Source organism: Centrocercus urophasianus, unplaced genomic scaffold (assembly GCF_019232065.1).
Source record: "Centrocercus urophasianus isolate 14NV4802_14NV808 unplaced genomic scaffold, USGS_Curo_1.0 seq_38, whole genome shotgun sequence".
Lineage (NCBI taxonomy): Eukaryota > Metazoa > Chordata > Aves > Galliformes > Phasianidae > Centrocercus > Centrocercus urophasianus.
In genome coordinates this window covers 5,398,968-5,425,331 of record NW_024884955.1, presented here as the reverse complement: position 1 = coordinate 5,425,331, position 26,364 = coordinate 5,398,968, and the positions used below count along the sequence as shown (strand labels likewise).

The 26,364-nt window shown below is 49.6% G+C and overlaps 2 protein-coding genes across 4 annotated transcripts; both read right to left on the bottom strand.

The window, feature by feature from the left end:
- Nucleotides 1–339: 339 nt before the first annotated feature.
- PABPC1L (poly(A) binding protein cytoplasmic 1 like) lies at nucleotides 340–9,371 on the bottom strand. 3 transcript variants are annotated; one of them, XM_042832353.1, is made up of 15 exons: nucleotides 9,321–9,371; nucleotides 8,424–8,635; nucleotides 7,659–7,852; nucleotides 7,172–7,287; nucleotides 6,432–6,571; nucleotides 5,600–5,694; nucleotides 5,221–5,358; nucleotides 4,687–4,782; nucleotides 3,821–4,087; nucleotides 3,269–3,359; nucleotides 2,874–2,999; nucleotides 2,627–2,760; nucleotides 2,259–2,352; nucleotides 1,700–1,830; nucleotides 340–965 (listed from the first exon to the last, which is right to left on the bottom strand). In XM_042832353.1, the coding sequence occupies exons 2-15, from the start codon at nucleotides 8,614–8,616 to the stop codon at nucleotides 882–884; spliced, it is 1,899 nt and encodes a 632-aa protein (XP_042688287.1). In that variant the 5' UTR covers nucleotides 8,617–8,635; nucleotides 9,321–9,371; the 3' UTR covers nucleotides 340–881. The 3 variants fall into 3 exon arrangements, with proteins under 3 accessions (XP_042688287.1, XP_042688285.1, XP_042688286.1); XM_042832351.1 differs by lacking the exons at nucleotides 340–965; nucleotides 1,700–1,830; nucleotides 2,259–2,352; nucleotides 2,627–2,760; nucleotides 3,269–3,359 and having other exon boundaries at nucleotides 2,881–2,999; XM_042832352.1 differs by lacking the exons at nucleotides 340–965; nucleotides 1,700–1,830; nucleotides 2,259–2,352; ... (1 more) ...; nucleotides 2,874–2,999; nucleotides 3,269–3,359 and having other exon boundaries at nucleotides 3,911–4,029.
- Nucleotides 9,372–10,912: 1,541 nt separating this feature from the next.
- On the bottom strand, nucleotides 10,913–23,759 carry YWHAB (tyrosine 3-monooxygenase/tryptophan 5-monooxygenase activation protein beta). Its single transcript, XM_042832411.1, has 6 exons — nucleotides 23,664–23,759; nucleotides 16,834–17,134; nucleotides 15,721–15,844; nucleotides 14,639–14,802; nucleotides 13,259–13,354; nucleotides 10,913–12,801 (listed from the first exon to the last, which is right to left on the bottom strand). Exons 2-6 carry the CDS (start codon nucleotides 17,125–17,127, stop codon nucleotides 12,745–12,747), a joined length of 735 nt encoding a protein of 244 aa, XP_042688345.1. The 5' UTR covers nucleotides 17,128–17,134; nucleotides 23,664–23,759; the 3' UTR covers nucleotides 10,913–12,744.
- Between the last annotated feature and the right edge of the window lie 2,605 nt (nucleotides 23,760–26,364).

Genomic DNA, 26,364 nt, shown 5'->3' with positions numbered 1-26,364 from the left:
TGACTGAAGCAACGACTCATCTGCACTCGTCATTTCCTGGGCAACTGAGTCAGACTGAGTTCCACGTTACATTTCACAAGATGCTTTCAGAAGAGAAGAGAACTAACTTCTACAGCGGTGCAAGGAGGAAGTGGTTCTGCAAGATGCACAGTACACACAAAAAGCAGGATGGGGCATTGAAGGCAAACCAGGGTCAGTGTGAGGGCACAGTTCCAAAAGCAAGGTGAGGTGAGGCGGCTGCTGCTGTTCTCAAGGTTCACTCTCAGTCATGAAGTCTACAAGGAACACAAAGAACCCACACACACAATTTTCAACCGCTAGAGAACAGTTTAATCCAGACAACAATTCACAGGTCAGCTCTGAGCTTGGATTAACACACAGATTCCTGGTGATTACAAGTCAAGAAACCATCATCTTCAAAGAGGTACGTGAGAGTCCTAATTGCTTACTAATGAACCCATCCCACACTCAGCTCCAACATTTTAAAAGCTTATCTGCTCACAAGGTTCTGCAACGACAGTGGAGAAATCCTAGGGAGGCTGCACCAGTCCTTCACCGGACACACAGGAAAGCAAGATCCTTCCCTGTCTTCCTTTCTGATAGCACAGTTGTTACTATCATAAACACGTGAGGAAATAAAAGTAACAAGTGCCACACACACGAAAAAACACCACATGCAGAATTGTGTCTTTGCAGTACAGTTAAGCCTGGAAAATGGAGGATGAATCACCTGATAAAAAGTGAAATACTGCACACATCCCTAATTGCTCATCAAGCTTCACTTGGTCTGGACAAGAAACCCAGCTCCCAAGCTTCAGAGGCACAAGCCACAGACCCTGAGCAGGCGGCAGCTCATGCAGCAGCGCTGCACCTACCAGGGCTCACTGCAGGAACGGGGCCGTGCTGCCCTTGTGTGACGCCTCCGTGGCCTGGTGCGCCTGGAGAACAGCAACTGCTTCCTCAATCTGATGAGAGAGCACATTTGGGGAAATGCTGAGTTGCACCACCATGGGAACATAGTGCACAAGAACTGCAGTAGCCCAGGTTCCACATTTCAAGGGAGTAAAGAGATTACATAAATACTAATCCAAGTCTGCTGCCCGTGCCAGAAGATGGATCAGCCCTCAAACCTCTGCTGTCTCCTCCGTAAGGAAGGGCTGGAGCATTTCTCCTTTTCCATATAAGTCACAAGTGGCCGGAGAGAACTCGCACCTCTCCAACATGAAGCTGGCTGGCAGTGCCCAGCAGAGCCAAGGCTCCTCCAAAAAGATGGCAACAGAATAGTGAAAGTGAATTCTGCTTCCAAGCAGCAGCAAGGATATGCAGTAACTCACTTTCATTGTTTTGATGGGAAACAGAAGGGAAACATTCACTAGGACTATGCCTAAACCAAATGGCAATTTGCCATTTAATTGCTGGCAGCAATTCTCACTCCACTTTTCCCCCCTTTTGCTTCCTATCCACCTCCAAACTCAGAGCTTGGCTGTGCTTTCAGAGAGCTGCTGACCTCTCTTGCTGGAGACAGGCAGGCATGCTATCAGCCTGGGGCTCTTTCTGTTTTCCTTTCACTATGAAAAGGAGCTGTTTTATCTTTCTGTGGTATCAAAGTCCTCGGCCACAGCCAAGGCCAGAGTTCTTGTCTAGCATTTGCAGCAGTAATACTACACCATTATCTGTTTGGACACCACATGCCCCCTACCTTGGAGTGCAGGGATTCAGGGGACTCCAGCAGAAGCAGCAGCTCTGAATTGTCAATCTCCAGCAGCATGCCTGTGATCTTGCCAGCCAGTGAGGCATGCATTGCATGGATCAGGGGGTAGAGCCGCTCACCTGCCCAAAACACCAGGGAGGATGTCAGTGAAAGTCTCCCAACTCTATGCTTCCCTCTTACTTCCTCAAACTGCTCTGCTCCCAGCCTTCTGCTGAGCCCAGAGGGATTTCTCACATGAAGGGAAGCTGTCAGATGAAGTCAGACAGCTGCATGGAGCAGCACAGGCAGGATGGAGCAGTGCCTCTCCTGCAGAGTCCACCCCACTGCCAGGCAGTGAATGCAGACAGAGAGGAGGCTGCTCTTTCCATATCCTTCCAACACAGCCTAGATAATTTTTTTTCCTCCTCCTTTTTAAAGCAACATAATATCAGAGAAATCCAACACAGGCTTAGAGCTTCTCCTATTATCTATGCATTCCCTAGCACATGCAAGTCCATCTGCCCATGCACACACAGACAGGAGGATCTCTGGCAGCCTGGACACCCACCTATCATTTGCTTCTGTTCCTGTGGAGGCGCTGCTGCGAGCATGGATGCCGTCAGTGGCTCCTGTCCTTGGACATGCACAGCAGGTTCTCCCACCTGCACGAAGAAATACAAAGAGCAGCAGTCAGGCTGGAAGCAAAACACGAGTTGGCCTACAGGAACAGTGCTGATCCTTGGATGCAAGGATGTGCAGTGGGGCATTTTGTCCTCCAGAGCCACCATTGCAAAATCTGGCACTGCCTGCTTGTATCCCAGTGCAAACTTTTGGGGAAACCAGGCATCACATCTGCAGTGCTGCAGGATGAGCACCTGGAGCTCAGGAAGGGATTCCATCACACCAGTTAGGACCAAAACCAAAGCCTGGCACTACCTGCTGAGCCCCAGGTGGCACACTGCCCATGGGCTGGATGTTCCTCACAGCCAGGGAGTACTTGTACTGCGGGGCACCCCGCAGGGTGGGCGAGGAAGGCACCCGGGCACTGACTGTCTGCGTTCCTATGTTGGCTGCAACAAGGAAGGAAGAGATTGTTAAGCACCATCCCACTCAGCCCCGGGGCAGCCAGCCCCCACGCACACCCACTACTGCAGGGCCAGAGTCAGGTCCCCGTGGCACTCACCCACTCTCTGCGCCTGGGGGGGCACACGAGGCACTTGGGTGGACGCCTGTCTCATGGTGCTGATGTTGGACACCAGGCGCCGGGGCTGCACAGCAGCCCTCAGGATGGGGGTGGCTGCAGGATACGCTGTTGGAGAGATGGAGCACAGTTAGTGAAGTTTCTGATAGAAAAAAAAAGCATGGGAGGAGATGTGCTGGGAGGTGGCCGCGGTCAGGGAATGTTTCTGTGGTTAGCCTGAGCCCCAGTGCCTGCCACCAGTGAGCCCTACATCAGGACACCACATGCTTCTCGAGGTGACAGCTTCCCACGGCCACATGCTTTGTGGTGTCTTTAAGAGAGCGTTCTGATCCCTGAACCAGCCCAGCTGACAGCAAGGGACAGATGGATGCACTCACAGGGAGGCCGGGAGGGCTGCGCACTCCAACGAGTGGCAGGACGGACAGGGACAACTGGGCTGGGGCTGTAGAAAGCAGCTCTGGTTTGCGGCTATGGGAGGAGAACAAGTTATCTGAGGTGATTGGGGAGCTGATCTATATCAGATCAGCATGGCAAAGAGCATCTCAGCAGCCACGCAAGCCAAAGACCTGCTTCTCATCTTACTGCCTGCGTTTCCTCCAGCAAGTCCATTTAACTCCTCCCCATGTGAGTCTCCATTTCTCCAACCCTCCTGGCTCCCCTCATTCCATTAGGAGATTCCATCTCCACACTCAAACCCTTGCACTAAACTTCTTAGTGACCCAAGGAGCACCCCAGGGCTACCAAACACCAGCTCCCAGTAGGAGCACCTCAGGCCAGCTTTCCTGCACTGACTTTGAAGCCAGGTACTGACACCAAACAGCATCGGTGCAGAACAGAGATACGCTCCCAAATCCTACCAACCAACCCCAGCTCCTCCCCACATACAGCAAATTCAGGTCCCCATGCAAGGCTGTCCCTAAAGAACTCACCTGAGGGATGGGGGGGAGAAAGTACCCTGGGGGAGGCTGGAAAGAGCCAAGAAAAGGGCCAGGCAGTGCCCTCATGGTGGCCAATCGCTGCATGTACTGGTTGGTGAGAATTGCTTTTCTCTCCTCTTTCCTTTGTGCGAGTGCAACGTAGAGAGGCTTAGTGCTAACAATCCGTCCGTTCATTTCAGTCACAGCCTTGGTAGCCTCTTCTGGAGAGGAAAAACATACAAAGCCAAACCCTTTGCTGTGGCCACCCTCTGTCATCACCTAAAATTGGATTATAACAACACAAGTAAGTCCACTGATCAGCACAGCCACGCACAAAGCACACACGGTCAGGGCCTCCCCTGCATGTAGACAGCGGGACAGGGGGACCCCATGGCACCCACACCCAGGGTTAGATTATAGGATGTTCCCACCTGTCCCAGCCTTTCCCAAGGAAGGAGAGGATGTGTCTGTGTGAAAAACACAGGTTTGCTAAGTGCAGAGGTCAGAGCCCAGGCCAGCTCAAGATCTGTGATCTCCCTCAGCCCTGCAGAACTCTGTGATGCTGCAGCATCTGATGCTTGCTCAGAAGCAAGCAGAGTTGCAGTGTCACACTGGCCCTGAGCTATGCTAGCAGCTGTGCAATATTCAGAGTAATTTGGCTTTAAGGGGCCACCTCCTACATTTCACTGAGGCTCGGATAACTCAGCAAAGTTAACAAGACTTGCTGAATCAGAACTGGATACAAGTAACAAATCTTTCATGCTTGGCTTGAGATACAAGCCATCAGTAGGGAACTGTAGTTCAAGAGGACAATCGCCCCAATCCCTCAGAGGGCTGAGCAGCCAGCCAGCAAAGCCCAAGGACCCTCAACCCCTTACCTTGGCACTGGTGATGGTGCCATAAGGAGAGAATTCCTTCCTCAGCCGTTCATCATCTATCCCATCATCCAGGTTCTTCACATACAGGTTGACCCCCTGCAAAGGGGCAGAAAAAGCAGCTTGGCCTCCTCCCAAGAGTAGATTAGGATCCCAAGATTTACAGCAGGTTTTAAAGCTGTTGTTTCATCAGCAGCTCAGCCAGCAGGTGGGACAGCTCAAAAAGCACCCCAATGAAATCAGCGACTTCAAGAGGAACATGTGCTTTGCTCACCTGGGGATACACACCCAGACAACTGCTAAGAAGTGGCTTCCAAGAATTCAAAAAAAATTCCCAATTTTGAGAATAAAATTTTATTTTGGGAAAAAAAAAAAAAAAAAAGCAGAGCAGTTTGTTAACCTGGACTTAGAGCTCTGTGCTGACATTGCTTCCCTGGATGTTAGGGAATAGCAACTGGATCTCTGTGTGCTTACCTGTATTGCAGAGGGCACACCTGCAGTGCAAGCACGTGCCAGAGAGCACCCCGTTCCCCTTACCTGGTACCTGCTCACTCGCTCCTGCTTCATCTGCTCAAATTTCCTTTTCAGCTCACTCTGCCGCTCCAGCCGCTTCTGTGCCCGGCCCACGTACACCATCCGCCCATTGATCTCCTTCCCATTCATGTCAGCCACGGCCTGTCAGCAGAACGCAGCTCTGAGACCGGCAGAACTCTTCCCCGCTGCCCCAGTCCCACAGCAAGCAGGCAGGAGCTGCGCCTTCACAAAGCCCAGCCCCTCCCTGGCCAAGAGGCTGGCTGTACAGCTGCTGCTCGTCCAAGCAGCTCCCACTCCAGGACAGGGGAGATCTCAAGAGGTGAGCAGAGCCGGCAGCAGACAGCCAAGCTGCCCACCAGCTCCACAGCAAGGAGCTGCTTGCCTTCTGGGCTTCTTCGTGCTTCTCAAAGTTCACAAACCCAAAGCCCCTGGAGCGCCCGGTGTTGTCCATCATGACTTTGACGCTCAGCGTCTTTCCTGTAAGAGGGAAGCAGAACATCGCTGTAAAGAAAGCTCGCCACGGGAGCAAACAAAGCCACCACGAGACACTGGCCCAAAGAGAAGACTGGGAGGCAGCGGGGAAGAGGCAAACAGCACGAGGAACTGCTGGATCCCTGCTGCACTGTGGGGAAAGGAGGCTGTGGGAGGCCAGGATGATCCCTCCCATCCAGTATGCTGCTCTCATTGCTGTTGGCTTTTCGGGCTCTTTGGCCACGAGTTCTCATCTCTTCGATGCATCAACACAAATGTCAGGTTCATATAAATGACATTCTCAGATGAGCTGAGCTTGCACTAGGCAAGCACGGCCTATGAGCTGGCACAGCACCAAGCTCTGCTGTGAGAGGCACCCTCCAGTAACAGACTGAACAGAGAAAGCCACCTTTGCTTTAAATTCGAACTCAACATCTCTTATTCCATGATTCTTAGAACCAGACAGCATTCAAGACAATTTCAAAAACAAACAATTTGTTACTCAGAAATCTAAGGAAACCAACACTTTTCTTGGGTCACCTAATAGCATCCCATCATTACAGGAAAGCACACACAGCATCCTGACAATGCAAATCTCCGCAGCCCTTCAGCCACGTGGTGTTTTAAGTAAGCCAGGTCACAAGAGAAGAGCTCTGTTTCAGCCAAGTGTTCCTCACCTCTCTTTGGGGCCCCCAGCTCACTTCCCAGACATTTGGTTATTTGGCCTCAGCAACAACACTCACCAAACCTGGAGAATATTTCCCGCAGTCTGTTATCATCCATGTCATCCCCAAAGTTTTTGATGTAGACGTTGGTGAACTCCATTGCCCTAGCTCCAAATTCTGCCTCACGCTCTTTGCGGGATTTAAAGTGGCCAACAAACCTGCAGAAGCAAGCAGAGGACCATAAAACCCTCTATGTCCTCTGCAGGGTGAAAACAAGCACAGGCTCACCTGCCTTGGTACAGGCCAAGAGCACAGCTGGGGGTCTCACCCCAAAAGAGAAACTGACAGATGCCACCACATTGCAGCTCCCTTCCTCCAAGGCAGCTCCAGGCTCTGTGGCAGCCCCTTGCCACAGAGAGGAGAGTAGCCCACAAGATCTGAGGTGACATCACACCAGCAGGGTGCTGCTGCAGGACAAAACTGCTTCCTGCCCCAGACTGTATCACCCAGATGATGAAGACTGAGGACCAGCCCTGCTTTGTGGGTATTCATTACACTGACTTAACAATAAAACACAGCCCCAGGTCAGGTTCCTCCCCCATCATTAGGAAGGGCTCCAAACCACTATCATGCCGCCATCAGCAAAGACTGCAAGTGGCTCCAGCTCTGGAAAGCAGAAATGCATTGCTCAGCTGTGAAGGGGAAAGAGGAGATACTGAAGGCAAGAGGAAGCAGCCAGAGCAGGGCACACATTAGCTCACAAGCAAGCACCAAGCCAATGGAGGAGCAGTGCCAAGGCAACCCCAGGGCAGACTTACACCTTGCGGTCATTGAGGAGCATCCCATTCATGGTCTCAATGGCCCGAGTTGCTGCCTCTTGAGTCTCAAAATGAACAAAGCCGTGGCCACGGGATCCATTTTCATCACAAACCACCTACAAAAGCAGAGCAAAGGAAAAGAAAATCCACAGTCCTGGCTTTCTTCATCCCTGCACATAAGTAAGTCTCAGGGAAAACCACCCTTGTTTCCAGTGTTCACCTTCCTTACAGCCCGCTCCCAATGCAGCAGAGCTGTGTTCAGGTGTTTGTAGGCAGCAGGTCAGGGATCAGAAGGAAGAAATAAAGGAAACGTGGGGGAAAAAAAGCCTCCCCTGTCCCCAGAATGCTTCTATCCAGGCAAAGGGTGGAAATCCAAAGGAAACTTAAGAAGTGAAACTAGAAAGTGAATTTTAGCTGGTTGTAACACACTGCCAAGGATGTGGGGATACAGCAGGTCGCCTCCACAGTAGCACAGACAGGGATGTACCTTGCAGGACAGGATGTTCCCAAAGGCTGAGAATGTGTCGTACAGGGCTTTATTGTCAATGGAGTCATCCAAGTTCTTGATAAAGACGTTTCCCACCCCTGACTTCCTGAGCCCAGGGTCTCGCTGCGACCACATGATTCGGACAGGTCGGCCCTTGATCACTTCGAAGTTCATGGTGTCCAGGGCTCGCTCCGCTGGCAAAGAGTGAACATAGAGGAAGGAGGATCGTCACAGGGACAGACCCTTTCCATGTCCCAGAGCCCCTGAGACAGGTGCAGGAATCAGGGACACTGCTGAGCATTTCCTTAAGCTAAACAAGGCAGACAGCTTCAGCTCTTGCCAGAAGCACCTGACAGAAAAGCCTTCACCTTTTAGGCAATTCTACCATTCTGTGCAGTACTGCTGCGGTCAGCAGGATGAGATGGGATGTCAGCAGAGGGAAACTGGGAGAGGAACCTTACTTCTGCTTGGTATAAGCCAACGGGCAACCAGCTGCCCAGCAAAGGGCAGAAGGGGCTTGGACGCCCTTCTTGAGCTCAGAGGGAGGAGACCAACCCTCCCAAATGCCAACTAGTGCACCATCTCCCAGCCCCTGAGCAGACACAGGTCACCATCCCACAAGAGAGCGCAGACCGGGATTAACGACGGCCCGAACCCAGCATGTGAGGGTATCAGTATCCTTAACAGCTGCCACCCCAGCTCCTCCCACACCCTCCTGAGCCCCAGGTGTGGGGCAGCTCTGCAGGGCCGTGTTCCAGAGCTCACCATCTGCCGGCTGCTGGAAGTTTATGTAGGCATAGCCCAGCGATCGGCGCGAGGCCACGTCCCGGCACACCCGGATGGACAGGATGGGCCCCGCAGGTGAGAACTTCTCATAGAGCATGGCTTCGGTCACGTCCGGGTGGAGGTCCCCCACGTAGAGAGAGGCCAACGGGTAGCCGGGGCCACTGGCATTCATGGTCAAGCACAAAGCTCAGCTGGAGAGGGAGACAGACACACAGCGTGGGTTGGGGACCGCAGGGAGCAGCGACAGCCTTAAGTTGGAGCCGGACTGCCGCAGGGCCAGGAGATGTGCCAGAACCTCCGGGGTTGGCAGCACCAGGGGGAGCTCGGGGTTTGCGGGGATATTTTGGCGGGGGAAAACCACTCTGGAGTCGCCGGCACACATCGCAGCCCCCAGCACAGCGCACTGCGGGCGCGGACCCGGGCCTTCCAGCGCTCAAAGGCCAAGAGGAAAGAAGCGGAGCTTCATCCCAGTTAAGTAAGCAGCCCTTTGCCAGCGCGGCTCAGCGCCAACCAGCGCTGAGGCGGGGAGCAGCGCTGCGGGCGGCCCCAAATCAGCACCCGAAGCCATCAGCGCAGGAACGGCGCAGCTCCCACCCTGACACTTCGCGCTCGCAGCTCGGAAACCCCAGCGGTGCACGAAAGCGTTCTGCGGACAACGGGGAGGTGCGCAGAGCAACACCTCCGCCACGGGCACAGCAGAGCACAGCAGCGGCCCCAGCCTCGCCAGCAGCCCGAGCCCTCGGACGCAGCCTGGCCGCCCCAGGGCAGCGCCCAGCTCCGGAACGACAGCGGGTAGGGGAGCGGGAGGAGCCGGCCGAGAGCTGAGCGCGGCCCGGCGGGGAGAGCCGAGGGAACCCGCCCCGCTCCCACACTCACACCGACCGCTCCGGCGGCTCCACGCGCAGCACCGCTGCGGCCACCGCCCGCCTCTTCCCGCGGCGGCGCCGGGGGCGGAACGGAGCCGCGCCTCCCCGGGGTTCCTCCCCGCCCTCCGCCAGCTGCCGCCCCGCCCCGCCCCGCCCCGCCCCGCCCCGGGCGCCGTGCCGCTGCGGGCCGCAGGGTTGCTCTCTGCCGGCTGCCCGCAGTTGAAGTCGAAGTGAGCCGGCGCTGTTCTCCTTCGCAGCGCAGAGCCGTCGTGGCGGAGCCGCGGGCGGGCGGCAGTGCCGGGGCGGAGCGGCGCCGCTCCCGTCGGGGCGCGCACAGAGCGCCGCGGGGCGGCACGGCTTCGTTCTTCTTTGCGGAACAATTGTACCTTCCCCAAAAGATAGAACGACTCGACATGTGTTCACGTAGCTCCTCAGCACCGCTCTACGGGCGGGGATAAGCGGCCAGTCCCTTTCTGGAGCTGACGACGTCGTTAGCGCGAGTAATAGACTGAGAGTTAGTGTTCACTATAGAATTATTTAGGAGCTCACACAGCTCTAAAGGCAACGAAGATGCTTCGCTAAGCCGCGCCGCGGGGCCGGCAGCACATCCGATCCAGCACAGCACCTCGGCAGCAGGCAGATGAAGCCCCGCGGCTGCGCTCCGGGATCACGGCGGTGCAGGAGCCGAAGATGCTCTCCGAGCAGGCAGGGCTCGGGCTCCAAACAGCCTCCCCAGCTCTCCCCAAACTGAGATGCTGCTATCCGTGCCTTCCAGCGCTGCTTGCAGGAAGACGCCTCAGCCGTGCACCGCATCGTTGTTGCTCTCGCAACCCACCAGCTGAGGAGTTAACTGGAGCGTGCGCGGGCTGCGATGTGCAATGGGGAGTGCACGCAATGACGGGGGGAGGCACGGCTGGAAAGCCAACCCCTCATTCAGAAGAATGAATTTCAAGTTTCCCCCAGGAAAAAGCTTTAAGCATAGCTGGCCAACAGTAGAGAGTGCTGGCTGACTTCAGTGCATACATTGTTCATCCATGCAATATGCAGTGACTCGTGGTAAATCAAATAGAGATTTATAGTTGCAGTTCTGTTAAGTCCTGCAGTGGCAACACAGCACAAGTGTGACCTCAAGCAGAGAACCTCTTCAGAGCTGGAAGGGCAAGGGACAAAACTCCCTGCAAAGGAGCTGGTAATGAATCACAGAATGGCCCGGGTTGGAAGGACCTCAAGGATCATGAAGCTCCAACCCCCCCTGCCACAGGCAGGGCCACCAACCTCCCCTTTAATACCAGCCCAGGGCCCCGTTCAGTCTGCCCTTGAACACCTCCAGAGATGGGGCGTCCACAGCCCTTCTGGGCAGCTGTTCCAGCACCTCACCACCCTCTGACACCCAACCTAAATCTTCCCTCCTTCAACTTAAAACCATTTCCCCTTGCCCTGCTATTATCTGCCCTTTCAAAGAGTTGAATGCAGTTGGGTGAAGCATTAGGGCCTTTGGGAAAGCACCAGTCGACTCACACAACCCAAGATCTGAGCACGTAATGAAAAGGAAGTGGTGATTCAACTGCCACAAGAAGGATGGCAGACACAACAGGCACAAACAACTGATAAAATTTTTTTATTATTCACTTTTGAATTCTTTTACACTTTCCTGATTATTTCGTGTAAGGTGAAACTAGAACTGTTTAAAAGACATACACAAATCTAGTACATCAATAACCAGGTTTTTCTTTTTGCTATACTATTCTCACAACCACATGTGTGCTAGGCAATATAACCGTCACAGAAGCAAACTTTAGGCAGAATACTGGTCAGTAAAAACAAAGCGAGAAGAGCTACCAGATATACAGACAGGCTCGGTTCCACATTCACTACTGCATTTATCAAGCGCCAAGTATTAACTGCACAATTTGTTCAGCTAGTAGAGGGGAGTTTTAAAATCAGTGCATGAAGTTCTCTTGAGCAGACAGATGGACAGACAAACAGATGGAGCCTATCCCTAAGTGGAATGTGAAGGCAGGGGATGACGCCGCGAGGCTGAGAGGTGACCGATCCTCATCTTTTCCACTGCATTATTCACACAACTCTTACTAGGTTTTATTCAATGGGACATGTTTGAAACATAACGGGTGAGGACACGGGGAGCTCAAATATTACAAGCTTACAGATGGGTAAGGTCTGCATTCCAGTACAATAGATGGGAAATCCTGAATATTTGAGCCAGATCTTGGAATTACAAAAAAAAAGAAAACGAAAAAAAGGCAGATGAGCTGAAGACTCCAACAGCACTGGCAGCTCTCAAGCATCCGAGGCAGAAACCTGTCCTCAGGTCTCACCTGCCATATCGACACCAGCCACAATCAAACAAAGGATGATGTGTGTGTGTGTGGAGTCTAAAATTGCTTCGATGGAGTTTCAACAGGTGAAAGGGTCAAGGATGAACAGAGTGCGATGGGTGAAAGTCTTCTATAAAGCAAATTTAAAGAAGGCTCTGTGGAGTAATTAAAAGGCTTTTGAGATAAATTCAGAACGGGAATACCATGGAGTTTTTGATTCACCCAAGAGTATAGTAATGCAAAAGTGGCAGATCAATTCATGGTATCATCCAAACTAATAAGGCCATTCAAAAAATTGAATCTTCTGCTATTGCAAGTCCATGATAGTGAACCAAGAATTCTCACTACTGAAGAATATCGAAGATATAATTAAGTTATTGCTGTGGGAAGGGGCTTAGTCATGCATGTTGTATGAGCACAAAACCACTTTGAGAAGTCAAATCCCAGTTATTTGTCAGTGTAAAGAGTTTGGAAATCAAGCTGCTAGCTCCCCCATTACTCTCCTCCTCAACACAAAGCTGGTCCTCAGAAAGATAGGATTGACAAAGTGAGCTTTTGACTGAAAGCGGTGCCTCAGACTCGGTTAAAAATGTCTACAGAGTGTGCCTTGAACTAACTCATAGCAGTGTGTTACTAACTGGAATGCCATACATCGGATTGTTTTCCTTCCATGCCCCAGTGTCACAATAGAATCTCTATAACTTTCTGTACAACTTTACAACAGAATTGTACTTCGACTATTTCGCTGCCAAATTTGACTTTCTGCTGTTGCACAATTGATGCCTGTTTTTCTACCAATGAGAGTTTTGCAAAGTCAATTGCAATCACAAAACCCATAATCACAGTGTTCAGTTAAAAGTATAAACACGGTAATCGTGACTGTAAATGTTCATAGTAGGAAAATTCGGAATGCCATTACAATAACCGACCTCCATTTTCAGTACACAGAACACCAACCCACCGTTTTTTACCCCACAGACAGTTTTTGCTACGTTGAGGTTGTGAAAGTCGATGTACTATTCTTTTTGCTTGTCGCACAAAGGGATATATGTGTAGGATACAGGGTGACATTGAACATATAGTGAAGCGTGACAGCCATTAGTTCTCTCCCTCCCCAGCATCACCTTCATCTCCCTGGTTTTCCGACGTCCATAGCTGTAAGCAAACAGAAATACATGTTCATGCTGAAAGCAGACGGTTAATTACAGTTAATTACAACCAAGTAAAGGGAAGACAGCATAATTAGCAGCTGTGCAATTCTCTCAGCTAAGAGTCACTGAGAGCTGAATTGAACAGTAAAGATAAAGGACAAACTAGAAAATGAGTAGAGGGTTACAAGTCAAAAGCAAACTGTTTTCAAGCCAAACAAGGGCAGTCTGGCTGCTGTGAGCAGGCACACTGCGCTGTATCACAGAAAGGCTCTTTGTTGCAGTGGGTAACAAGTGGTCTCTGGTCTGTTACAAGAAGCAGTGCAGTTAGGACACTGACTTAATGCTTCACAACAAGTGTTTTCAGAGGCACAGAACTACACGAGTCTTCCGCTGTGTCCCACTTAGAGTCCAGCTGCCGTAAGCAGCAGCGCAGAGCGCAGCGTTTGCCCTGTGCTACTTACAGTGAGGTTGTCTCTAAGCAGCTGCATGATGAGAGTGCTGTCTTTGTACGACTCTTCATTCAGCGTGTCCAGCTCTGCTATTGCTTCATCAAATGCCTGAAACAGGCAAGAAAAAAAAGCACTTTCACTCTGCTCTCTGAACTCATTTCTGCCTACACAAATCACACACATTTGTAACAAAGCTTCCATATTTTTCTTTTCTACCAAGAAAAGGAAACCAGAGTAAGCACCAGATTGCTAAACAACCAGTGGGAAAAGAGAAGTCTCCACGAGGGGCCAGATTAAGGCCAACACCAAGTACTGAAGAGGCAAGCACACACTGCTGTATTGAACAATGACTCACATAGCTGAAAGTGAGGTCTAAGAGAAAATAGCAATACTTTTAATAGCAATACTTTAATTAAAGCAAAGGCAAAGGCCTCAGTGGTTTAAAGTGACAGTAGGAGAGAAAGGTACTGCTCAGTTGATACATAATACACACAAATAAGTAGGAAATAAAATGAAAGTCAAGGGTTGGGTGTTTTTTTTTGAGGGTAGAATAGGATTCTTTGTGCCAGATTTCTTTTCAAAGCAGTACAGCACACCAAGAATGTTTAACAGATTGAAAGCCATGCTGCCCATCCACCTGTTACACACGACAATGCACACTGCAGGTCAGAGCTGAGAGCCACAATTAGAGTGCCCTTTCTCAATCAGGTTTCAAACAGACGTAAGAATATTAACTAAAAAAAAAAATAATCAGGAATAGCAGCAGCATTTTGCACAGAAAAACTTTGGTATCTGTTACGAAATATTGTTCAAATGTGTATCAAGAACACAAAGATTCAGCTGATGCCATATTACTCAAGTCACTACCAGTTATCATTCACAGGTGTAAAAAATGTTCCACTTCAGTCTTCTCCCTAAAATAGGATTAAAGCCTAAACTGGACAGCAACAACTTATTTGTTTGACACAAACCATCACACGAGCTCCTTTTGGTCTCTGGAGAGAGGTGAGCATGCAAACAAGGCAACACTTTGAGCTACGCCTGTAGAAGACAACGCTCCACATATCAGCTATGTGTTCAAATTTAAATCAATTTCACTTTAAGCTGTTTTCAACTTGACACCAGGACATTTTCAGGTAATTAAGTGAACATAAGAATCACTTGGTCTCCCCTGTCATTGGATCAACTGCACCAGCAAATCAGCTGTACTGAAGGCTGAGCTAGCCCAGCTAAGTTAACTTACCTGAAAACATATCAAGATGACTATAGCTTAAAGATGACAATATAATTAAGGAATTTCATCTGAGAAAGCATAATCCCCTACAAGGTGCTACTGTAACCATGTAATTATCTCCTTAGCCCACACACAAATTGGGAACAGAGTCTGCTTACCGTCTTGGCCAGATTACAGGCTTTTTCAGGAGAATTGAGTATCTCATAATAGAAGACAGAGAAATTGAGAGCCAACCCAAGTCGAATGGGGTGCGTTGGCTGCATCTCCTTCTTGCTAATTTCAAATGCCTCCTGGTAAGCTTGCTGAGAGTTTGCTACCGTTGCTGCAAGAAGCAATTACAAGCATATTAAGGCACAGTACATCACTGAACTTTGTGGTACTTGCATTCTTAGTCCAGACTATTTATGCCACTAGGGATTTGTAAAACCACAAAGGCACTCAAGGTTCTTTCAGTGATTTCAGAGGGAACAGCCTCTGGCTCAACTACTAAGGCCGAAATATTTGTTCAGATAAAGGTTTGGGCTATAGCATTTAAATTCCAATAAATCCAGACAATACAGTATGGGGGAAAGGAGTTTATCTAAACCACACACTTAAACTCTCCTGAGAGGGAAACTGTCCACAGGCAGGTCATGGACTCAGAACCTCAGTAAGGCCTTTCAGAAGAAGGCAAACAGTCCTTCCCTGCCTAATGGGTAACGATACATTCAAGAATGATGGCAAACTAAGCTTACAGCTGTGGAGCAGACCAAACACCCACCAAGAATTCGGGCATAATTCAGTGTTGCTTCAACACTTTGCAAGATTATCTGGCTTAAGACTCAGTAAGCCAACATCCCACACCTCTGCAAGCAGAAAGCTTGAAAACATAGAAGAATTGTGAGATAAATGCATAGTTGGAACAAAAATGATAGCAACAAAGCATTTTTCATGGGAAAAAAAAAAAAAAAAAAGCTCTCCTCCTCCAAGCACCAGAGAAACAATTTCATGCTACCAAATAAACTTAAAAATCATGGAGTTTGGGGGTTGCAAGCAGAATCTGACTGATGTGATGAATGCTGGTTAATCGCTTCCATTAATTTCACAGAAACTTGTTTCTCTAGAAGCGACCTGCACTGCTCTCATCTTCAAAACCATAAAGCACCAGCAGAAAAGAAAGAAAGAGGAGCAAATGAGAAGCGTTCCCTACACTTTATTCTGCCCAGAGCCCAGGAGGATGAGAGCTTTCATCTCTACCTACTTTGCTTATTGTCCCCAGACGCCACCTCTGACAGGTATCTGTAGTAATCGCCTTTCATTTTCAAATAGAAGACCTTGCTCTCCGGCTGCGTGGCATTGACAATCAGGTATTTATCCAGGAGTTCCTGAGAAAGGAAACTTGGTTTTTTTCCCCAAGTCATAAAAATAATGTCTGAAACAGAGCCTCCATCACAAGGGTACGCACAGACTGCTAGAACATCAACATGGGCATTCGTGTGTCAGTCACTGCGATGCTCCCTAACCTCAGAAAGGAGAAAAGAAACCCCTTGGATCCTCAGCCTCGGCAAATCTGCTCTGTTGAAGCTACTGAGAATCACTCCTGCAGAACCTAATGGTTATCAGAGCTTAGTACTGCAAGTATTTTCCTAGAAATACACTGGAGCAAACCTACACCCACAAGCAAGCTAATGAAGAGCAGCAGCTTGCCATTAGCACAAATGCAGTCACTTTTCCCACCACAAGCTTCAACTCTGTTCACATCAGTGAATCTGCAACAAACTGATTCTATCTGCAGCTCCAGCTGAAAACCTGAACAGTGACAGAGACAGCACATCCACTTCAGAAAGAGGTGGAAAGACTGGGAGTACTGACATCATCTGCTCCTGAGGGCAGATCTGTAGCAAAACGAACAGCAATATAAAGGACCCCTCTCATTTAAGAGAAAGAAACACCAGAACTAATTGTGGGGAAGTGCAAACCCTCTCCATCCCCTAAAAGGTACTGAACAATCCTCAGGAAGTCAGCATTCATTACCAAAACAACTTCAGCAAACAGCAAGCTTTTTAGCAGGATTTACACTATTGCTAAACTCATGCTCGTGCTGAGCATTGGCCAGCAGTCAGGCAGTCTTCAACACTGCCTTGTTCATTTCTATTTAAACAAAATGCTATTTTTAAAACGTGTAAGAATCCAAAAAATTCCTTAAGAAACAAACTAGATTATTCAGGAGCTACAACTGGACTTAAACCTGTGGTTAAGCAGAACCATTTCCCTGCTATGGCGATGCAGTATCTACACCCTAATAAGATTCCTTAAGGCTCTCTGAAGAATACTGCAGTACCAGCTACTGTTATTTTTGCTGTTGGATTATTACCAGAACATCATTGCAGATATCTTGCAATTCAGCCTCAATTTTCTCACGATATTCTCTTCCCATCTGCTGTTTTTTCTCATTCCTCTCTGTTTTCTGTTCAATGCTGGAAATCACACGCCAGGATGAGCGGCGGGCACCGACCACGTTCTTGTAGGCAACTGAGAGGAGATTCCTTTCTTCATTGGACAGTTCATGTCCTTGCTCAGTGACAGCCTTCATAGCAGCAGCCATGTCATCGTAACGCTCGGCCTGCTCAGCCAGTTTGGCTTTCTGTACCAACTCACTCTTATCCATGGCTATCCTGCAATCCGCGGGGAATAAAAACAGAAAAATACTTTTAGGTCATCTATATAGCAAAAGTTAATGCTGATGGGTGAAGGACAACTCACAGTCACTAAAAGCTGGCAAGATTACCCACTCCAGTTGACATGTTTTTGTTTTTTTGTTAAAAAAAAAAAAAGAGAAGTAACAATTTACATGAAGGAATTATGTGTAATTACAACCCCGAAAGCACATAACCATTATTCCCCATCCTTCAGTGAGGAATGAAACGAGCACAAAGGTCGGCACATCAGTATGTTCTCTGCACAAGTCTCTCCTCTTTCCCATACTGGCCACAGCTCAGCCTGGGGCACACCTCATGCTCCAATGCAGAGCCTTCCTTTGTACTGGTAGTGCATTGGTCTTCATCAGCAGCTGTTTCGGAGCACAGAGCCCCAGGACAGCTTCTCCTGGCACCTGTATCTTCTGCTCACTGCAGATGTTTCTGTGGGAATGTACCACACCACTACAGACAGCTGTCAGCAACCACAGAAAATATACTGCTCTTCCAGAAATGTATTCTTTCTAGACAGACAGATACACCTCTAAAATGGGCAATTCCACACGCCTGGGGTGGCTGAGGATTCAAGCTTCTAAGATCCTTAAGTAAACTGACATTCACAGAAATGAATGGGATGTGGCTGCATGACAGTCACTGCTGCAAAACCAATTGCTTGTATGGAAACAACTTGTTTGTCATCTCTGGTGGCTGCAGCTAAACTGCACCAAGAAAAACATATCACTCAACCTCTGTGTCCTGAAGAGCTTCAGCAAAGACAAAATGATGCTAGAGAAGAACTTGTCAGCAAGCAGACTGAGTGCTGCTTGTTCCTACCAGGCAGCAGCACCATACAGTTACTTGGCCATTACACTAACGTTGTATTCCACCACCTGGGCCCCAGTTTGAAGATGAGTCTCCATGAGGAGGACTTCAATGCCTCACAAACTCCCAGGTGTTCAGATCTATCAGTTTACCCACACTCTTAAATCTGCATTTCCTGACAGGCCCAGAATGGTCATTTTCGTTAGCACTGAGCAGTAAGATTCCTTTCTTGCTCCTTCAAGTCAATCAGGGCTCTCAATGTCTAGGTCAAGATGTCTGCAACCAGAAATTTTCAGTCTGAAACTGAAACAGCTTACAAACAACTCTAAAGGAACAGGAAAAAATGAATGAGAACAATAAATTCCTGATTGGCTTTCACAGGCTTCTATTAATTAGGCAAGAGACTGCAGCCCTACTTACAGGACTGACGATGCACTGGTGCATATATACACATATATAGTGAGGAAATCAGCAGTGTTTACCACAGAGAGGATCTATTGCATTTACAACTGCTGCAACTTCCAAAACCATTCCCTTAACTCAGCACTGTGTTTGATTATTGCTTCACGTGGCAAGTAATGCCATTTCTTCACCCATGAACACAGCACACTTGCAGAATGCTTTTTATGTCACAAGAGCCAACGTTAAATAACAGGACATCTAAACAAAACACTTCCAGCTTCCTCAGTCTGCACAGCTCCTAGGAGGAGTTTTACTGCCATCATCTTCCCTTCCTTTCAGGGAACACAATTATACATTAGAAAAAGCCTGCATGCTGAAGCCCTGAGGCAAGCAACACCAGCAGTTCACATTTTGCCACCGAAAGGCCAGTATGATCTCTGACCTGCATTCTGCCAATAGTGGTCTGACATGCACACAAGTCATTGGTCCAGAATTCTGTTTACAAACACAATATAGTTTAGTTTGGAAATGCTGAAGAGTTTGTTTTATCAAGCTAGCTGACATATTTATCTTTGGATGCAAGTCAGTTTGTGGCAGCCAATGGGTTCGTGTAAGGACATGCTAAGGAAACCAGAGGGAACTGCAAGGACAAAGTGCCAGTGGATAAGAGAGCTCCAGAAACCACTGTAACACATCAGCTATACAGCCAAAGCACCAGCACAGAGCATTACAACGCTGCTTCTCAAATAACCTTCTTCAGTAGCACAAATTCATGCACATCTTAAATGCAACTCAAACTCATTACTGAAGATGGAGCTCCTCAGAACTTCACTGGCTTAAATTAAGAATTCATTATACAGGAGTTTGAAGTGCCAATTTATCTTAATATCTGTACTCTTAGTGTGTTTGCTATGAAACTACAAAGTACTATTCCATAAAATGGAGTTAACAGAGCTTAAATGCAGCAAGAAAATCGTTGCCCACACCAAGATGTCTGTAACCCACCAATAAGCCTACCATTACTTCAGTCACAAGGTGCTGTGTAAAGAACACCAGTTTATTCTCCATTGCTTACCTTGCTAGAAGCCTGAAGAGCTTTGTAGAGCTATGCTGGCTTGAGCTCCAAAAGAGGGAGGTGTTTGCCAGAAGGAAAAAAAGATACAAGGAAAGGAGTGATGTTTGAAAAGGCAAAGAGGCAAGTATCACTTATAACTAGTCTCTCCCATAAAGGAGATGGAAGCCACACTAACAACGGATCAGTGTGCCACAGTCTGAAACAAGCAAAGCCTAGAGCTAAAAAGTAGTCCTAGGCCACAAACAGAAGCCAGCTAACAAAGGTTACCTGCAGCTAGGAGCCAGACACACAGAGGTGACAAACAGGAGGCCAACAGGAATGATCTACTCTGGTGCTAATGAAGCCATGCCATGTCGGCAAAAGGGAAAGAGGGAAGATGGAAAAAGGAGGGAAGACGTGCAGATCACAGCCATGGAGGAGTTGCAAAAGTTGCCTGTTCTAAGCGGAAGATTCTCAGATTTGTAAATACAATGAAAATTCTTAAGATTGCCTTCTTAAGAATCTGTCAAACGACAACTTAGCAGCCCTCAGGAAGAAGTGGCTGGACACCACTTATAGTAAGGAATGCCACTACTAGCCAGCAGCTGCAGCCATCAGTACAAGCAGCCAGCAACTCAAAGCACTCTGATTCCCCGCACTCAAAGTAAGACAAAAACCATCTCTCCCTCACACAGCCTAAGCTCTTCCAATCTGCATGGGATGGCACGTTTACGGAGAAAATTACAACTGCTTACTTCCCTCCCACAAAAAAAGTTTGACATCTGCATAGGTGAGAGCTGCTACAATTACAAAATACCTCAGGTAGAGGTCAGGAGGTTTATAAATGCTTGGCTGCTTTCAGTGCAAGAGGCATTGAGGAGGGGAAGGCGTGCCCACACAGCACCTGAAGTCAGTACACCCAGAGCTTTTAGGAGAAGAGTGATGCACAACATGGGAGGTTTACGTGTCACTAACAGCTGAAGAGCAAACCATGTAGGCAGCGTTCTTCAGAAGACTGCAAGTGCTCGAGGACTGCATCTTGCTGCTCAGCAGTTACAACATCTGCTTGTGGCCTTCGCTGCTTCCAGGCTCAAGCAACTGTTTTAGGACAAAGCCAAAACAGATCAGAAGTAACTGAGATTAAAGTCGAGAAACTAGATGAAAAATGACACTGAAAAAAAAAATCTGGCTTATGTAACATATTGAACTGACAAGACAACAGTAATAAGCTGATCCTGGCCTGAACTCTGCCTGTTCTTCTGATGCTAATTAAGTCATCGATTGCTGTGTATTGTTTTTCTCCTCACAGCAACTATCAGAGGCTGTCAAATAAACACTTCCACCTCATTATAAAACTGGTGCAACTACTGGTTTGACAAACCCATCACTAATGAGTGAAGTAGAGATGCAATTTAACAGACGTTTCACTGTGAGAAATGAGTGTAAAATCAGATTCAGTGAAATGTGACACAATCATTTCTTGGTCACAAACTGTGGAGATCCATTCAAATTATAACAGAAAAAGCAGAAATGTGGTATAGCTCTTGTGGTTCAGCTACCAACGTGTGAACATGTTTGTGGATAGGCAATTAATTACAAAATTAAACACGCCTGTGAGGTACGTTCCATTCTATATCCACATTTCACATTCCATTTCTGCAATTATTGAGACTAACAGCTTTTGAGTTATTTCTAAAACAAATGGCAAAGCCATAATTCAGGGCACACATGCTGACACTAGAGCAACAATGCTGGCAGAACCTGTGTGACACTGATGGCAGTCACCAGCAAGCAGGCATCACTCAGTCAGTATTTTCTGCAGGAAAGGAATTGGCCCCCTTTAAATGGAGTGTGAGGAACCTTCTTTGCTTTATCTCAGGCATTTCACTTCATTATTTTTGTCTATTTCAGTTCCCTCCAAGGCAACCATCTATTGTTAAACAACTGATCAGAAAATGGACGTCTGCTACGATCAGAACACTGAATTCTTCTACAGCTCCCCTCAGCTGGGCTACAAAACTTCAGTAAAACATACCACATGCTTAAGGAAGGAAAAAGAAACTGGTTTCACAGCTGTGATATTCTCGCTGACCTTGCATAGCACGTAACACCAACCTCCTCTGTACCTGCTGGTTAGAAATACATCCCGGCCTTCAGTGCTAATCATCCTGCAAACGTTAAGATAACATTAACATTCTAGAAAGCCGTGCCCCAATTTGCTCAGGCCGCTTCCTGCCACCAGTAATTGTTTCTCCCTAAAACTGACCAACACCATTTCGGACGAATGCCACACCAGGCTTTCAATCTCTGCAAATAACCACGGGATTTTTCTATCAGAAGTAACAAGACCACGGATGGAAACTGATACTGTGTGGACAACTTAAATTTAGTGACTGCAGCTTGCTGTCCCTAATGACTTTTGATGAGGAACTTGAGGCTGAAAAGCATTGCACTGCTACATACCTACGGCACTTCACACAGGACAGCTGCAGGTGGAGACAAGCACGCGGTTCCAAAGTACAACATACTTACCTGGTAACACCTTGTGGTTCCAATGAGTGAGCTTTTGGCCCGAGCCCAAGTGGAAATAGCGAGTTATCCCAAAAAATCTCCCCCCAGGCATAAAATTAATGACAAACTAATGTATTTGTATCACAGGGAAACCATTTTTGTTAATAACAGTCTGAAAAACATTTCTATTACAGCATGGAGCAAAAAGCTGGGCCATATAAAAGACACTAAAATAAGGCCTAGCCCTGCTGGGATTTATGAGGACACCAGACAGACTGCAGTACTGGCTTTTCATCCCATCGTTCAAATTGTTATTTCCTTAGCTCCTCCTCATCGGGGTTTATTCACATACAGCACAAAAAGCTGCATACCAGCAAAGGCCTGCTTACAAAAAAAAAAAGGACTCAACATCAAAATAGCGGAGATCAGAACATGCAGTACTGACATAATGAGGTTGAGAAAACTGCACCAGGCCCATCTGTGCAAGGAGTCTACTACTTCATTGGTACCAATTTAATAAACCAAGTGTTACATAAACTGTATTTTTGTAGGTTTTTAATATCAAGGGTGAAGGAAAGCATTCACATTCTTTTTGTTTTCTAGACCAGTTTGCATCTCTGTATTACTCTCAAACAAAAGCAAGCTTCTCTTTTAAATACAAGCATTACAATGTCTGGCTGAGGTCGTGCAGCAGTGCATATGTGAAGACACAGGTATTCCTACAGCCACCAATGCTCCACAACCTTATGAACTCTTTTGTAGGAATGTAGCTTTTACAATGCTGCATGATAGACAGTTTTTCTTCCTACCACAAGAAAAGTTATTTTAACTGTTAGCGAGGAATTTAACTAACTGATTTATACTGCAATGGCTGCACAAGATACATTTCTGCCCTACACCCTAACAGTCACTGTGTCTCAGTGACTTCCTATCATTCCAATTACTATCTGATCATACATACCTCAAATAAGGCCTAAAGTTGTCGGCTCTGGGTTACTACCCAACCTTCTTATAGGTTGGGGACAGCGTGAAGTCACCTTCTGTCTCTCTGCAGTCCTCCCTAAACTCATCTCTACTCCCAAATGCGAATAATTAAGAATTAAAAATAACACCATCGATATTACGTCCTCCCCCGTAGCACCGGGGACGTCTCTCCGATCACCTCTGCTACACCCGAGCGGGCTCACACGGACGAGCGCCGCCCCAGGGCTGCCTCGAGCAGCTCCCGGCTTCGCGAGCGCCGCGAGAAGGCCCAGAGCCCGGAGAGGGTCGCGAAGGGAGGAGCCCTCGGGAGGAGGGGGCCGCGAGCCGGGCTCGGCCCTGCCCCGGGGGCGGATCGCCTCCTCCCCTCGCCCCGGCCGAGCCCTTCACGGGCGGCGACAGAGGGCGCGGGCCCGCGGCTCGGCCAGGTGTGCGCGGCCTCGCCCCGCGGCAGCGCAGTGACTCAGGCGGGTGGGGCCGGGCCGGGAGCCGGCCGGGAGGCGGCGCCCCCCGCGCGGGCTCCGCAGCGGCCTCCGCGGCGGGGTCGCACCGTTACTCAGGGCGGCTTCGCTCCGTCGGCGCCGGGAGAACGGAGGGACGAAGCGGCGCGGCCTCCTCCGCCCCCCAGGCGGCGGGGCGGGAGCGGCAGGCCTCCCCCGCCCGCTCCCCGGGCTCCGGCGGGACCGCGGCGTTGCGGCCCGGCCGAGGGGCGAGGCGCGGGCGGCCGGAGACCCTCACCTGGCGGGGGGGGGCGGCGCGCACCGCAGCCTGGATCCCGACGGGCGAGGCGACTGGAGCGCGGCGGCCGCTCGGTGCACGCACACACACCCTGCGGAGCTGCGGCCCCGCTTCCGGCGCGGAGGACACGCCCCTTCCGGCGTCGGGGGGGAGGGTGGGCGCCGCCTCCCGATTGGGCAAACGGCGGCGGGCGCCGGCCGGCCTGCGGTCGCTATAGCAACGCGGAGGGAGGCGGGCGCGTAGCCGCGCGTCGGTCCCGAAGAGGCGGCGGCGGCGGAAAATGGCGGCCGCGGGGCGGGGTGCCGAACGGCTGATGGGTGTCGGTGCGGCGGCCGCGCTTCCTTCGGGTTGAGCCGCGCGCTGCCGCCGTTGAAAAAAAGCAATAAATCCCCCCGAGATCCTTATCTGAGTGCTGGGTTTTGTGTGGGTGCGACCACGGGCATAACGGGGCAGCGGGGAGGGAGCGTGCCGGGGCCCGATGTGAAGAACTCTGAGGAGTTCGGTGTTAAGCGCGCGTTTGGGAACCACAGCAGCGCCGCCCTCTCGCCGTGCCGTGGGCCCGAAAGCCGAAGTCTGTTCGATGGCGGGATGGCGGCGCCCCGCCTGCCCTTCACACGCGGCCCCGCTCCTCGCAGAGCCGCATCGGGATCCCGCCTGGCCGTGGCAGGGCTGAAGCAGCTTCCCGCTTCACCTCCGTCCGAAGCTCGATGGCTGTGAAGCCGGGAGGAAGGTCGCTCTTAGCCCCGTGCTGGCGGCAGCAGCGAGCCCGGCCCGGTCACTGCGGTCCCCCCGGGTTTCTCCTCCCCAGAAGAACCGTTCTGCTCCCTCTCTCACCCGCCACTTCCCTGCTCTGTGCCCCGGCTGCCCCCAGTGCTGCTGGGGTGCTGCATCCTGGCACAGCTGCATCACGCTGTGCGTTCAGCACAATCCTGCTCTGGTTTTGGAAGTTCTGCTGTGTTCCCCATCACATCGCCCAGGCAGAGCATCTCACCGGCGTGCGGCAGCCGCCCCTGCAGCTGGGTGACATAGGCACAGAGAGCTGCCAGTGCTCCAGCTCCTTCCTCCGTGAGCTTTCCTGGCTGCTGCAAGGCTCAGGGAAAGAGGTGAGGAACGGGAGGTGGGGGCTGGAGCTTCTGCTCAGCCTCAGCTGGGAGGTCTTCAGAGCACCACCTCCCTGAGGAGGTACTGCAGGATCCATGGAGCTGGGAAGAGAGCTACGAAAGTCATGAAATGGCAGCTGTTATCGCAGGGGCTGTTACCTCAGCCCGTGGACGGGTTTAGCACAGAGACCAGGCTGCCCTCCAGCAGAAATGCCCCCCTTGCTCAGCTCAGGACCAGGCCACTGCTCCTGGTCCTGGCACTGCTCATACAGATGTGCTCCAGGATCCTGCTCCAGCCAAAGGAACAGCTGAAGCGAGGCCCTGCAGTGGAGGGATCAAGTTGTTGCATGGACTGAGAGTTTTCCTTAAGGAATGAATTCTTGGGTTGCGCAGATTTTGTGATTTTTTTTCTGTCATTCTATTTTGGAAGCAGATCTCGGCTGAGGTAGATACCAGAAGCAAACAGGTGATGGCAGTGCACGATCACTGCGTATGAGATGCTGGCTGCCCAGCAGCGTCACCCAAAGAAAAAGGGAAGGTGCTACACTACCATACTGAAAGAAAGCATTCGAAATACAATTGCAATCTACTAAGTGTGCTTTATTTTTTTATTCTTACTCTTTTTTTTTTTTCCCCCTCTCTGTTCTGCATCCATAGTCTGGGCCTTCCAGTTGTTCCACAACTGAATTGCACAGATCACTGATGTGGGAGGGGATGATGCTGAATGGAATTAGGATGCTGGATTAAGGCATCTGCTATGACATGGGCATCCTACCTTTTGGCTTGCCCGGGCTGCATGAATAGGAATTGTCTAGGGCTGCATCATGAAGGTTGCTCTGAAAGTAATACCTCCTAAATATTTCCATGTAAACTGCAACCAATACAAAGAGCACAATCACACTATTTAACAGAGCACATTCTCAGCTACAGAACATGCTTTTTTTAACAGTCACCACTATAGCTATGCATTTTCAGCAGTGATGGACAGAGGCCTGCATGCTGTGCTTGTAACAATCAGCACCAGCAAGGATGACCTGCTGTCACTGCTGCTGAAACGCACCACCCAGCGCCTCGCTGTGCTCACCCCCACTGTTTGCTGTCCATAAACATTCAGCAGGTGTCACCAAATGTCAGCGCGGGGCATTTTTTGCACGTGGAAGAATTCGGTGACACATCTTTGCTTCATACGCACTTCCATCTCAGTCACCGTTGGGTCAGACTGCCCCTCTGCTGCCATCTGTCACATGGCAACAAAATGCCGTACCACCCACGTCCACTTCTGACAGCATGGGCCAACAGCATAAAAAATAAAGTTAATGTATATAACTGACAAAACTTCTTTTTTTTTTTTATTTAATTAAAACATATAAAAAAAGGGCAGCAAAGCCATAAAACTGGTGGGATATGTCACCTCGTTTTTGTGAAGCTAATGCCTCAGTCTGGTTGAAATGCAAGAACTGCGATTCGTAGTGAGGTCTCAAGGTGTTTGTCAGAGATTTTTTGATGAAACATTGCTCTACCTGTGCTTTGTCCTTGAAAGCAGCTGTTCACAGGGGCACTTACTGCCAAAAAGCCATGACATGAGTAAGGTGGGACTGTGA

Excerpts from the sequence above, each read along its gene's own strand:
- YWHAB (XM_042832411.1), bottom strand. The coding sequence starts at position 17,127 with ATGGATAAGAGTGAGTTGGTACAGAAAGCCAAACTGGCTGAGCAGGCC. Across the intron at positions 13,355-14,638 it reads CCTGTAATCTGGCCAAGACG|GCATTTGATGAAGCAATAGC; the intron begins GTAAGCAGACTC and ends TGCCTGTTTCAG. Across the intron at positions 12,802-13,258 it reads TGCTTAGAGACAACCTCACT|CTATGGACGTCGGAAAACCA; the intron begins GTAAGTAGCACA and ends GTTTGCTTACAG.
- PABPC1L (XM_042832353.1), bottom strand. The coding sequence starts at position 8,616 with ATGAATGCCAGTGGCCCCGGCTACCCGTTGGCCTCTCTCTACGTGGGG. Across the intron at positions 6,572-7,171 it reads CTCCTCAATGACCGCAAGGT|GTTTGTTGGCCACTTTAAAT; the intron begins GTAAGTCTGCCC and ends TTGCTTCTGCAG. Across the intron at positions 2,761-2,873 it reads CCCCCAGGCGCAGAGAGTGG|CCAACATAGGAACGCAGACA; the intron begins GTGAGTGCCACG and ends TCCTTGTTGCAG.